The sequence below is a fragment of the Chaetura pelagica genome, unplaced genomic scaffold (assembly GCF_000747805.2).
Source record: "Chaetura pelagica isolate M959 unplaced genomic scaffold, ChaPel_1.0 scaffold369, whole genome shotgun sequence".
NCBI classification, from domain to species: Eukaryota; Metazoa; Chordata; class Aves; order Apodiformes; family Apodidae; genus Chaetura; species Chaetura pelagica.
Genome location: NW_009970235.1, coordinates 1,816,021 through 1,829,374, shown reverse-complemented (window position 1 = coordinate 1,829,374; position 13,354 = coordinate 1,816,021). Strand labels below are relative to the sequence as shown.

The window sequence follows — 13,354 nt, the reverse complement described above, 5'->3', positions numbered from 1 at the left end:
GACAGAGCACTGGAACAGGCTGCCCAGAGAGGTTGTGGAGTCTCCTTCTCTGGAGACATTCAAACCCCCCTGGACATGTTCCTGTGTGATGTGCTCTGGGTGATCCTGCTCTGGCAGGGGGGTTGGACTTGGTGATCTTCAGAGGTCCCTTCCAACCCCTAGGATTCTGTGATTTTGTGATTCTGTGTGATTCAGCCTGGAGAAGATAAGGCTCTGGGGAGACCTTAGAGCACCTTCCAGTGCCTGAAGGGGCTCCAGGAAAGCTGGAGAGGGGCTTTTCACCAGAAAGGGCAGTGATAGGACAAGGGGGAATGGTTTTAAACTGAAAGAGGAGACATTTAGGTTAGACATCAGGAATAAATTCTTCACCATGAGGGTGAGAAGGCACTGGAATAGGTTGCCCAGGGAGGCTGCTAATGCTCCCTCCATGGAGGTGTTCAAGGTCTGATTGGATGAGGCTTGTGCAGCCTGGTCTGGTGGGAGGTGTCCCTGCTCATAGGAGGGAGGTTGGAACTTGATGATCTTTAAGATTCCTTCCAACCTTCACCATTCTATAATTCTATGATTCTATGATTCTTTTAATGAATCACTGAGGGGCATGGCCTGGAGAATCTACCCAGCAGCCGACTTCTGCCCTAGAAGCAGGAAGTGATCTGCTGAAATTAAGTACCAATCAAATCAATGTATCAGTTGTACCCCTGCAAGTTCAGAAAGTCAAACCTGTAAAACAAGGGAATCCATATGAGAAGAGCCAAGAATTCAAAGCCAGCAGCTCTCAGAATGGCTCAGCCTATTTCCTGGTGCATAGCTTATTTACAGCACATTTCTAATGGCAAACTAGACTTCCTAAATCTTAGGAAAGTCTTGGTCCTTGTGACTAAGAGGTTCACTGGAGATACCCTCCTCCATCCAAAACTTAGAAACTTGCTTCATGTCTCCCACTGAGCAACCTGTTGGAATGAATCACATGTGCAACATCAGGAAGGATCACAGAGTTGTAAGCAAGCTCAGACGATGGAAAACAGAACAAAAAGAGAACAAAGAACAAAAGCTCATCAGCAAAGAAGCCACTTGCCTTTACACCAATGCACTCCTATGCCACATTATCACAATGCCCTCTTCTCAACTCCCTCCTTCTTTTATTGGTCTAACTCCTTTCTGCGCAAGGTTAGGTTTTACCTCATTGCGCAGAAACTGGCTTTTATTTCAGATGTTTACAGAAATTTAGCACTGATGCAAATGCAGCTGCATTCTGACCATTTACTGCCAGCAAAGAGCCAGAGTTGGCTTCAGTATGATAGCCTTAGTGTTCTAAACAGCACACTCCTGAGTTAAGGAGTCTGGGATTAGCAGCTATTAGGACAATCAAATGTAGCTGGCCCAAGCAATAACCAGCATATCCCATTTTAAGGACTTTAATTTGCCTTGTTTGGAGATGTTTGGTTATGTCTTTGCCTCTTTACAATCTCAAGTACTTCACCCTTCTTCCCCTCACTTAAATGAAAGCTGAAATCACATGCAATTGCTGCATCTTTGCAGTCTGATAACAGTGGACTTGTTAACATGTTGCCTTGTTATCACTTGCTCTAGAGTTTAGTACAAATCCAGCAAGTGAGGCAGGACTAGGTTAATCACTGAAGACACTGTTACCTGTCACTATGCAGGTGAATTTAGCATCAGAGTCCTCGGACACAGAATGGGATTTGATAGTGGTTTCAAACAGTGGCTGGGTTTCCTCCGTCAGCTGAGAAATGATTGCGCAGAAGGTGCTCCTGGAAGATTCAAGAAGCATTTCTTAGAGATCAAAATACTGGGGAAAAAAAAAGGTCCCCTTCCTACTCAGAAGCCTGTGTTCCTCCTGTAAATGCCCTCATTCCCTCCCATCTTCCACTACTACTAGTCTAATCCAGCTCAGAGCCAGGGTATTTGACTGTTTTTTTCACTCCCAAGATGACACTTTCTAAATTGAAAGTGTCATTTGGGAGATGTTCCCTTTGTCTTAACCCTGATCGCTATTGGGCCAACAAACGTCAAGAAACATTTTAGATCTTGATTACAACAGAACATGTCTTTGATCAGTCAACAGACTCAAAGCAAGGCCCTAACAAAGGCAGCTTCACATTCCTGGTACTGCACCATCAGTGTTTCAAGAGTTTTTCTGTTCACCAGGATTTTAGTCCATCTGTGAAGAATTCGCATTGTAATTTCAGGCCAAGCGTGAACTGAACATGTATCCTAATCACAAACTCCCTTTGAAAGCTTTGAATCAAGAAAGCTGTCTGCTGCAGCTCACTGAATGAGACCTTGAGCATAGCTTGCAGCTTTCTGAGCTTAGGAATCCTATGTGAAGCTGCCCCCCATGCTCTGTTTCACCTCCCACTGCTGCAGATGGGCATCTACCCTACATACTGTGAGTTCAGGCACCAACCCCAAAGTTCAGGCTGGGACACCCAAACAGACAGAACTACCCAAGTAGCCATTGCAATCTATGGAGCTCATAAAAAGGGACTTTAGATTCGCCAGTCATGTAAGCACTACTCCAGGACATGAGTGTATTCATACAGCACTGCCAATCCTGTTGAAACATCACCAAGTGGAGGCCCAGAAGATCTAGGCTTTCTTAAATCAAAGAAAAGGATTCATTCCAAGTTGGGTCTTCATTTGGATAGTGCTCTGGGGCTCCTGGAGGAGCCTTCATTTTTCCCTCTGCAATTTTTCCCTCTCCTCTCCCAGGAGAGAGGACCCCAAGGTCTCAAGTGCAAGGAGACATAACAAATACTACAAAAGAATTGGTAGCTGGCAGCTCTACTTAGATAATTTTTCAGCAGTGAAAGACATTTCTCAAACAAGTGATCAGCTTCTAGAGACATGCAAGAGGTGGAACAAACCCTCACACCATTCCTGACACAGCTCCACCACGAGCAGAAGGTCTTACAGCACATAGAGGGGGCTCCTCAAGGAGGACCTCAGCCTCACAAGCAGCCCCTGGCTTGCAGGCAGGATGCTGGTGCTGCTGCTACTCATGCTCTACCTGCTGGGGAAGCAGACTTTCTCAGGAAAAACAAAAAAACCCCCACATTTAGCATGAACTCAGCTAGGTCAAGTGCACTGACAGGCTTTGCAGCACGGACTGAAGTGTCCACATGGCTGAAGGTTTCATTTACCCTGAAAACTCACCTGGAGGCTGCAGTGCTATGTTTTTCACTCTGGCTTCCTGCTAGAATGGGTTTGTAAAAGATGCAGGGAGATGAATCCCTCAGCAAAAACCCAACTGGGATGCAGTGGGAGCCTCAAACAGCTCCCAGGCACTGTGCAGGGACAGTGACAGCTCGGACTGCTGCACACTTGTCTCATCTACCGAATGAGGGTTGTAAACACTGTCTATATCCAAACACTGTCTATATCCAAACACCCATCTATATGGGATGGGGTAAAAAACAGATGTCACAGCTCAGACTCTTTTCTGTGGAAATCGGTGGATCCCAGGAGACTGGTCCTGCCAATCCACTCTTCACACAGGTACAGGGCTAGGAAAGGGCTGTGGGAGCCAACAGCTGTTTGAAACCACAGAAACCATTCCATACTCCAACCCCAGAAGAAAACTCTCAATTCCAAAGAGGAAATCCAGTACCAAGGCAGTTACTGGTGAAGTTTTGATGGCCCCTTCAAAACAGATCCCCAGCTCTAGACCAGTAAATGCCTTTTAGATCCACATAAGGAACTTCTCAAGCACCAATGAACATTTCATACCCCAGCAGGACAGCAACTGGATCAGCATCTTTAAAAGAAGTGATGTGCACACACAAAGTGACACTCGGAACCAAGTTTAATCCCAGTACCATGCCACTGTACCAGCAGGTATCAGCAGGCAGCACCAGGAATAAGCCTGGTCCACACGGTGCAAATCCCACAGTCAGGTGAAATACAGCAAAGGCTACTGAATGGTTCAGGAAGGCAGCATCACGAGAAGCTGGGGGCTCCACAGGCACAGCAGATGAATCAGAGGAGACTTGCCCAATGTACACTTGGCAGGAAGACTTGGAAAGTCCATTTAATCTTTCAAATAAACCATTTTATTAGGTGGGAGGGGGAGGGAGAGGCGCGGGGGAGGGAGATGGGCGGAGGAGGGAGGGGCTTTAGAGGCTGCAGCGGTGTGGGGCTCTCAGCTGACTCACTCCAGCTGCAAGAAGACTTGTCCAATTCAAATTGCTTTCTAAACTAGTAATTCAGAGCATTCCAGAAATCTGATACAAAGCAGCAGCGGCTCTTCCTCCAGGCCTTCCTGAAGCTGCATCTTTGCTGCAGAAAAAGCCCTGGAGCCTAGGAAGAGAACACTGGCAATTCAGTAGCCTTTTTACATTAAAGAGGGATTTCCATACAAATGCAGTCTGCAGAAAAAGGAGATTTGAGAAGTGTATTCCTCTTGATCATTATTTTCTTTTCTTGACCTTTTGGTTAGCAACCCCACAGTTACAGGGATGTTCTGGAGAGGCCTTTCCCTCCATGGACATTCTGCCTGCTTTGCAGCGAATAAGTAATGCCACGGAATTGCAAATGTGTTATTTTGCCAGAGGCAAAGTACAGCTGTACAAGTGCACCTCAGGGCAGAGTCCAATTGAATGATCTTCACAATAAAGCACAGGATGACAAGGGGGGAAGAAGAAAATTTCTTCTTTAAAAGTCTCAGCTCAGGCATGTCTAATTTTTAATGTCTCTGTATGGAAGTCTCACTTTAATATCAAGAAGTAGCTGAACACCCATTGTCTGGCTAAGAAAGGTGAATATTTCTTGCACCTTAACACAGAAATTACAATGAACATTCACTTTGCTGTCTGCAGTTCAAGCAAGTATTAGGGACCCAGTCATGCAGAATAAGGCTGTTAGATCACTTCAGGGCTCTCTAATTAGTACCAAAGCATTACAGATTAATCATGTGCAGTCAGATTCAGTAAAGTGGTTGGTCAGAGCAGTTTAATGCAATGTAGTTTTACCTTCCTAAACTGGAGGGAGAGAATCTGCTGCTTGATAAGCTAAGCAAAAAACAGCATAAAAACCATTAGACAAAAAAGCATGGAAAGGAGCTGAAATAAACAGACCGTTACAGAGACATATTAATGATGAGTCATTTTGCACAGGTCAGAGTTCCTATTAAAAGAAGGTACAGCTGCCTTACTCAGGCTGAGTGCCAAGATGAGCAAGCCACATTGTCAATTGAAATCAAAGGCTGTAAAAATTAAATGGTCATTAACAGCAGAGAATAAGTGTAAGGACATCTCTAAAAGTAGGTTTCCAAGAAGCAGCATCTGAGCCTTCCATGCACCATTGCAGCATTGTGCCCAAAGCAGGCACCTCCATCCTAAGAGGTGTTCAATTAAATGGCAGGCAGGACAGACCACTGCAAGCCCATGTCCCTGCTGGCAAGCAGGTGGCCTGAGCTGGTAACTCTCTGTGCTTCCAAGGACAGCTCTTTGGAGAAGCTGAAAACTCTCTGGTCACTATACAAGTTTCCAGCTTGCCAGCCAAATTACTAAGGTCTGGCAAAAATTAAAATAAAATAAAATAAAATAAATAAAGTTCACAATAATCTACAGGTTTTGCTTTCTTTGCAGGAACATGTTACTACATCAAGTATTCAAGTTCTATACAAGGGATACCCAGATGTGCTACTTACCAGTGGCCGCCAGCTCTCCCAGAGAAGTGCCTTCAAGAACACTAACCAAAAGGCTACCTTGATGATACTGTGGCAGCAGCTCCTTGCAGGCTGTAGCAAACAACCCATCAGCATCAACCCACAGCAGTCAGGAGCAGCTTCTCAGACCCTGAGCTCACCCACATGGCAATCAAAAGCCAAAAACAAACTAGGTACAAGCTAGTCAACAGCATGTAAGCTCAGTGCTTCAATCACACTGAGGTACCTGTTAGTTATGCCTGTGCAACCACCTCACCATATAGTCTTTAAAGTACCTGCAGCACAGATATCTCCTTTGGGATGGGAGAAGTCAGACTCTCACATCAGTATGTGCAGACAGACCAAACCTCCTCAGTCTTTTGCACTGAAGACTACTGTTGACTGAACTTCACTGCTTCATGATGATGCTACAGAAGATAGCAGGAAGAACCAAGAAAGAGGCACCTCTTCAGGTCTTCTACTCAAATGACCACATCCAGGCTCTGTGCAAGTCCTAATCACACAGAAGTCAGCAGGCCTTCAAGTCTTGCCCTAAAAATGACCACAGAGGCTCTCTGAAAACTGCTCCTGCCAAATATGTAGCACTTCTCCCTGCAGTGACAGAATCTTCATGTGAATAAGTAAAAAAAGTGGTTCAGCTTGACAGCCTGACATTTTACCAAAAGAAATGTACATTTTCATTGGGAAAAAAACCCCAGCACTCTGAAAAGCTCACTGACTCCTCTCCTTCAAATCAGGAGAGCAAAGACAGAAGTAGTTTTAGGCAAAATGCTCAGGAGTAGCTTTAACCCAACAACATGGGCAGCACTTGCCTTTTTGGCAACAGCTTCACCCTCTCCACCCCCAGCCACATGATCCTGATCCCTCCCCAGTGCCAACTACTGTTCACGCAGCCAGAGGATGAGTAGATCAGGGGTTATCCAGCTGGAAAAATCAAACACTAACTCTAACAGGCTGAGGGTCACCCACCCGATCCCTCTTGCATATGCTGTGCAGGCCTGTGGGAGAAGTCAGACAGAGGAACTTTGTCTTTCCAGCTGAGCCTCACCACTTGGGGCATCCCCTTGTGCCCCATGTCCTCTCCAGCACTGCAAGGTATGTCTTCACATAACCTGCCTTACTGACCAGCATGTCACTCCCAGCCACACTACCAGCTTAGAGAGCTCCAATCCCACCTCCAGCTGCTCTCACCCTGCCTTGACCTCTTGACCTCCCAGGGGATCAAGCTTACTCCTTCCCACAGCCCTCCCAAGCACAGGTAACCCTCGGAGCAACAGCACCCGTACACTGTGTCCCTGTGCTCTGAGCTGCCCCAGGTAGCTCTGTCCTGGAAATACAATTCATAGAAGCCCAGAATGGTCTGGGTTGGAGGGGACCTTAAAGATCATCCAGTTCCAAGCCTCTTGTCATGGGCAGGGAGACCTCGCACTAGACCAGGTTTCTCAGAGCTCCATCCAACCTGCCCTTGAACACTGCCAGGGATGGGGCAGTCACAGCTTTCCTGGGCAACCTGTTCCAGTGTCTCATTACCCTCACAGGAAATAATTTATTCCTAATGTCTAACCTAAATCTTCCCTCTTCCAGTTTAAAACCATTCCCCCTTGTCCCATCACTCCCTGACCTTGCCAGAAGTCCCTCCCCAGCTTTCCTGGAGCCCCTTCAGACACTGGAAGGTGCTCTAAGGTCTCCCTGAAGCCTTCTCTTCTCCAGGTTGAACCCCTCAACTCCCTCAGCCTGTCTCCAGAGCAGAGCTGCTCCAGCCCCCCAACATCTCCATGGCCTCCTCTGGACTCACTCCAACAGCTCCAAGTCCTTCTTGTGTCGGGGCCCCAGAACTGGACCCAGCACAGTACGGGATACAGTTGGCTTTCTGAGCTGTGAGAGTACAAATGCCAACTCATATGGAGCTTCTCACCAACCAATGCCCCCAGGTCCTCCCCAGGGCTGCTCACCATCCATTCTCCATCCAGCTTGTGTTTGTGCTTGAATTGCCCTGATCCACATGCAGGACCTTTAACATAAGTATGAATTATGTCTCACCTTCCAGCTTTTCAACAGCAAAGAAACCCAAAACAAGTTTGCAAGGGAAAAATGTCATTTTAGCTTCCAGGAATACTAAGGACATGGTCATTGCTTGAGGACCCAGCAGCAAAGGCCCTAAAATGCCTGGTAGAGAATGCTAACATAGGCAGAAGTGTGGTTTTAATAATGTTTTCTTGCATAAGACAAATGGGAAGGTGTCTTGGCTTGGATTTAAAGTAAATCACTCAAATAGTAAGAGCAACCTGGGTTTTATTCACTGCACATCCTGAAACACAGCACTGAAACCTGAACTGAGGATCTCCTGAGAAGCCTTGATATTATCAAAAGAAAAATGCCATCACCACAAAGATCCATGTAATAACTACAGTTTAACCTCAATGTCCTAAGGAGGCAAGCAAAATTTGCTTTTCATACTAGAGATTTAAGCCCAGAGAACACAAGATCAATTTCTAAATGCTTCAGTCAGAACAGCCCTGCCTGCAGGCAGCCAACATTTCACTTCATTTTAATTACATCCACAGGATATGCACTCAGAGCTGCAACATCAGACTCTACACCAAGTCTGTCTGCTTTGGAATGTGAGGCTCCTTAACACGGCACAACAGATGCCCCAGCACACCTCATATGATATGCTCTGGGACCAGGCTGCCTGTGTCCTCAGCTCCCCAGAGACTTGTTACTGCACTCAGCAAAGGACTCTGCTAATGAAACACATCATCGGCTGCAGATGTGTCTCCCCTGAGCGAGACTGAGGCTGTTATTGTTACTGGATGAAGGCAAACATCCTGAGGAACACATCTAAAGCAGGTGAATCAAGGTCTGAAGGTATTGGTTTCTTTCTACTGGAGAAGGGTTCAGAGAGGGCTTCTTTAGGCATGTCCAGCACGAGTGGGAGGGAGGCTCTCCTTGGGTTTCTTACACCTCTGAAGTGAAGCACAGCTTGTTAAAAGTGAGCCCTGAGCAGACAGGTTCTGTTATTAACTGCTATTGCACTCAACCATGAGAATTGTATCCCTCTACTATGTTCCTTCCACCAGCCTCAATTCTTCTTTAAATTCTGTTTCATCAGATGCTTTCAAACTCCTTTGGACACTTACCTTCATAAAGGTCTTGGCCCTTTGACTACTCATAATATTCTTTGGAAGTGAAGACAGTCTTCCCCATTTTTCATGCACTTGTCAGATTTCAGCCTCATTGCAAGGGCAGGAGGCAGAACTGTCAACAACAGTAATTTTTAAAATCATTTTAATAAAAAAATATGCTTAAGATGATGGTCTAGGCTGGTACATCACCCCACTGACACTGAAAAGTTAATTACTTGAAAAACATTTTAAATGCAGCACCTTTTCTAACCCTTTCATGTAATCACTGTATTAAATTCTCTTTCTGCAGTTCTTCTCCCCAAGATAAAGAAACCTTTCTCCTTCCATCTCATGTCCTCATATGGAAGATGACAAGAGCTCAAGAGACCCTGAAAACAGGCTTCACAGTGGCTCCCTCCTTACAAGTACAAGTACATGGACTTGATCTTCCTGAGTTGAAACAGTCATTAATATTTTTCCATGCTCTCCCACAGCATAAAAAGCTGCCCAGGGCAGCAACTAAACAGTGAAATGTGTCAATGACAGCAAAGCTGAGACTTCCAAGTTGTGTTTGGATGGAAGCAGTGCTAAGGAAAAGCTCGCCAGAAATGCCCACCAAGAACTGGGCAGCTTTTCCATCCCAGGAGCAGGTGAGGGATGACCCTGGCAATCCCCTACAGACACTCCCTCTCACTGGCACTCCAACTCAGGACATTATTGGGCTTGTTTTGCACATGTAGTATAAGATTTCATATGAACTTCTCTGCCTCCAAGGTTAGTACTACTTGAGACAAATACAAGCCACCTCAAACGTCTTCTCAGCTGTCAGTAGCAAACCATTTTCAACATTTAAAAGCCAACAATGAAGCTTTCATGTACATATAGTTCTGCTTAAGGCTCCTTTCCTGCCATGTGTCCCTCTTCTTATCAAGTACTTCATGCACACACAGAGAGAGTGTGTTTGTGTTTCATATACCATGGCAGTAATTATCAGCAACACTGTGATAAAGCAGCTGTGAGTGCTCTGGAGCTGTACAAGACACATTGTTATTTTACAGACTGGAAAATGGATGTATTGAGTCTTTGCTTGTCAAGGTCATGGAACAAATCAATGTTGAAGCTGGACAAATACAGCATTTTTTTCCACAGGTAATTTACTTTGAGCTGAGATAAACACAGACTTGCATGTAATAATTTAGAGCCAGATTTCATTAGCAGAGAAGATGGAAAACAATAAATTAAGTTACACATCCCTTTATCAGCCTCTGTAACACTTTGAAGATGGCTCAGATCTGTGTATTTTAAATCTGAATTATTGCGGCCTTTATGGTCCAAATTAAACTGCCACCTAGTTGAAAAATAACAAGGAATGCAAAAGGACAAAGAAAGCAAAGCAAATATTGGACAATGAGATGCCTAGGAAAGCTGACATCTTCCTGGTAACTCATTGCATGTACAAGTTTTTTGTCACTGGGGGTTAGAAAAGAAGCAAGGTGAAAATACAGTTGTTCATAACAGCTCTTCTTCTTTCATCTTCTTGGACCAGGTGACACTGTAAAGTGAGACTGAGTTGGTGTGAGGTAACAGCCTCCAACATCCAACACCTTCCTGCCCTTGATCAAAGAGTGCAAGATCTATCAAGTTTTAATTCCATCTGCTGGAAACTGCCACTGCTGTGGCACAAGAGGTTCTGGTTCAGAGGAGACCATGTTCTCCCCTCCAGGCCATCAGATGGGATCCCAGACCTAGGAAATATCTCCATTTATGAGGTTCCAGGGAAGAGCAAGGCTCTCACATCCTACAGTTTGTATTTTAAAAGTGGTCCTGAAGGGCACTGTTTGTCCAGCTCCAAATCTTAATCTTCCAGCCTAGGTTATCAGCTCTACATACTCAGCTCTGTTTGACTCTCTAGGAGATATGGGCAGGTGGCTTTAGAAAGGGGGCTAAAAAATGCAGCTTGGGATTATAATTCACTGTGCACAACAAGAGCTCCACTCCTGTAGGATTAGGGAGACCAAGTAAGACCACCCAGACTACCCTCTACATGGATCATCAATGTGAACATAGAGGTGGAACATGTCTATGAGTCACCCCAGAAGCAGGGATTCCTAACCTCAGTTTCTTTTCATGAAGGGATTTCCATGTCTGTAAGTGCTTCTATCATGCCACTACACTTCCCACTGCTTTAAGGATGGTTGAAGAGAGCAGGCAAATATTTTGGTTTAACACACTCTACAAATACATATAAAAGTAGCAACAGAGAAGCCTGAAAAAAGCACACTTTCTTTAGATCAGAGTATCTATTTTTGCTTTCTAACCACCCCAGCAGCCTCCCACTGCAATTCTGTGTCTGAATCATTTGTCCCATAGTTTTGTTAGCTCCAAATCCACCAAATTCAATTCTCTTCTGCTTTATAGAAAACTGCTGAATGTTATCTGCCATTAGGCGTGTCACTCATCTTGCTTTTCAAGTTCTCCCAGGCAAGCTCTCCAAATGTTCCTGATTTTAATTAAACTCTTAATTGCTCTCTGAAAGTCTTCTTGCTACAGCTTTCCACTCATTTGCTTTCCAGAATTGTTAGGATACATTATTTAATTACAGTACAAAAAGCCCCACTTCATTCAAGCCCTTCCCTTCTATCACAGGCAACAAAGTTTCCACACATCCTTGCTCAAGTCTTCAGCACTTGTAGGCACTCTCATGGCTGTGCAGGGAAGGAGACTTTCATATTATTCCTCCCTAACGCATGAGAGAAACTGGAAGATGTCAGGAACACACAGAAAGGTCAGCTTTCCTATTTAGTGAACATTTATGCACTGCTTCTTACAACAGAAGCCACTGAAGTTAACAGGCAAAATGAAATTACCTTACTTTGAGCACCAAGTACCCAAGCTGGTTGAAAAAAGGACTGGACAATTTGTCAAAATCAAATGCACAGCTGATTTCAGCAGGGCAGTTCAGTGCCCTTTGCCTGCAAAACCATTAGGCTCCTGCAGATGGAAACTGGGGTCCACCCACCCAAGACCCCAGCCTGACAAGCTCAGGGTAGTCAGAACTCAGAGTTTTACAGACACAGGCTGGATTTGCCATGCCTGAGCCACAGGATTGACACAACAAGGGGACACCAGGCTCATAGCAGGGGAATGCTACATTGCTCTGTGCCTCAAGGAAAACTTTGGGTATTTGGAGAAGCCATTTGGGAACACTAGAGGTATTGCTTGTAGGACTGATGAACCCTCCTTTATGGTTAAACTGATTAAACCTGCAATTTTAACATATGCAGGAGGAATAAAAGTCAAGCTATAAGCAACCAAAAAAGCTCAACTTCTTATTTATTAAAGACTCCCTTCTTGTAATCTGCAGAAAGGAGCAATCAGACTCAATTACAGATTTCCTTTGCGTGGAATGGCCTGACATGGCAGACTGGTTGTGGCCACTGTGGACATGCGTTGTACTGCAGATGCCATGGCACGCAAACAGACTGCAATTAGACTGCATGCTATGAGAGAGGCACAAAGGAACTGAATTAAGGCAACTTAACTTTGGCATTACTCCAGTTTCAACATCTGACTTCCCAGGCAGTACAGTTTTATTTCTTCTGGTCCTGTTTTGTTTTTTTTTAATTAATCTCTGACTATTTGAGGCATCAACTCTTGACACACTGAAACTGGATTATTTATAAATTATCAACCAGGAAGAGGCACACACAAGAGCTTGCAGGCTGAAGAGCATTCCCAGTGGATTAAAAAGTAATGTATAGGCTTTATTTTGAAAGACTAAAACAATTACCAACAACTTGGCCTTCACTGGCACATTGCCTTGTATTTTTGTCATTGCTAACCTCAGCCAGTCTCAGCTGACAACATGTTTATCATACCTTCTACGTGTGAACAAAGCCTTATTCCTATCACAGACTCTCTGCCTCAGGCCATTTCTGACCCAGGAATGCTGTTCCCACTGCTGCTCAGCCCATATCTACTTTGCAGAAATACCTCTTTGGCAAGAAGATAAGGCACAGGCACAGCAGGCCCCTTGTTCGGAGTCTGGTGTCGATAACACAATGAAGGCAGGAAGGGCAGGGCAGGATCCTGTGCGCATGTTTAACTCCAGACACAGAAGCTCGTGTCCGTCAGGACTTGCTATAAAACGATGCGTGGCGGTGACAAGCGCTGCCCCAGCAGCAGCCACGGCAGAACACAGTCCTTTTCTGGGAAGTGAGGGGCTAGCCCTGCAGCAAACGAGCCGCCTGGGAGAGCCCAAGCCATCGCTTGGTTCCTCCACCCTGGAGACGATCCCTGGGAAGGGAAAGGCCCAGGTGGCCGTGCTGCTCCCAGCTTGGCCGTCACCTCAGTCCCTCAGGACCGGGGTATCGCCTTACGCCCTGGGACGCGGCCAGCCCCTTGTGCCTGCAGCCCCACGCCTCAGCCCTGCCCCGGCCTTGGAAATGTCACCCTGCCCCGCTGCCCCGCGGCACCCGGGGCCCAGCAGCCCCAGGCACCCACAGCGGCTGGCGGGGGGGGGCCGCCCCCCCCGCACCCG

At 45.8% G+C, this 13,354-nt stretch overlaps 2 protein-coding genes across 2 annotated transcripts in view; one reads left to right on the top strand and one right to left on the bottom strand.

The window, feature by feature from the left end:
* Nucleotides 1-6,542, bottom strand: part of ALPK3 (alpha-kinase 3) — a 42,399-nt gene extending 35,857 nt beyond the window's left edge. Inside the window, exon 1 of the mRNA XM_010005951.1 lies at nucleotides 6,502-6,542. Within this exon, the coding sequence (XP_010004253.1) occupies nucleotides 6,502-6,542 (41 nt within the window). The remainder of the gene's footprint in view (nucleotides 1-6,501) is intronic.
* Nucleotides 6,543-6,762: 220 nt separating this feature from the next.
* LOC104396145 (mucosa-associated lymphoid tissue lymphoma translocation protein 1-like) overlaps nucleotides 6,763-13,354 on the top strand; it is a 41,835-nt gene continuing 35,243 nt past the window's right edge. Inside the window, exon 1 of the mRNA XM_010005950.1 lies at nucleotides 6,763-6,784. Coding sequence (XP_010004252.1) covers nucleotides 6,763-6,784 — 22 coding nt within the window. The remainder of the gene's footprint in view (nucleotides 6,785-13,354) is intronic.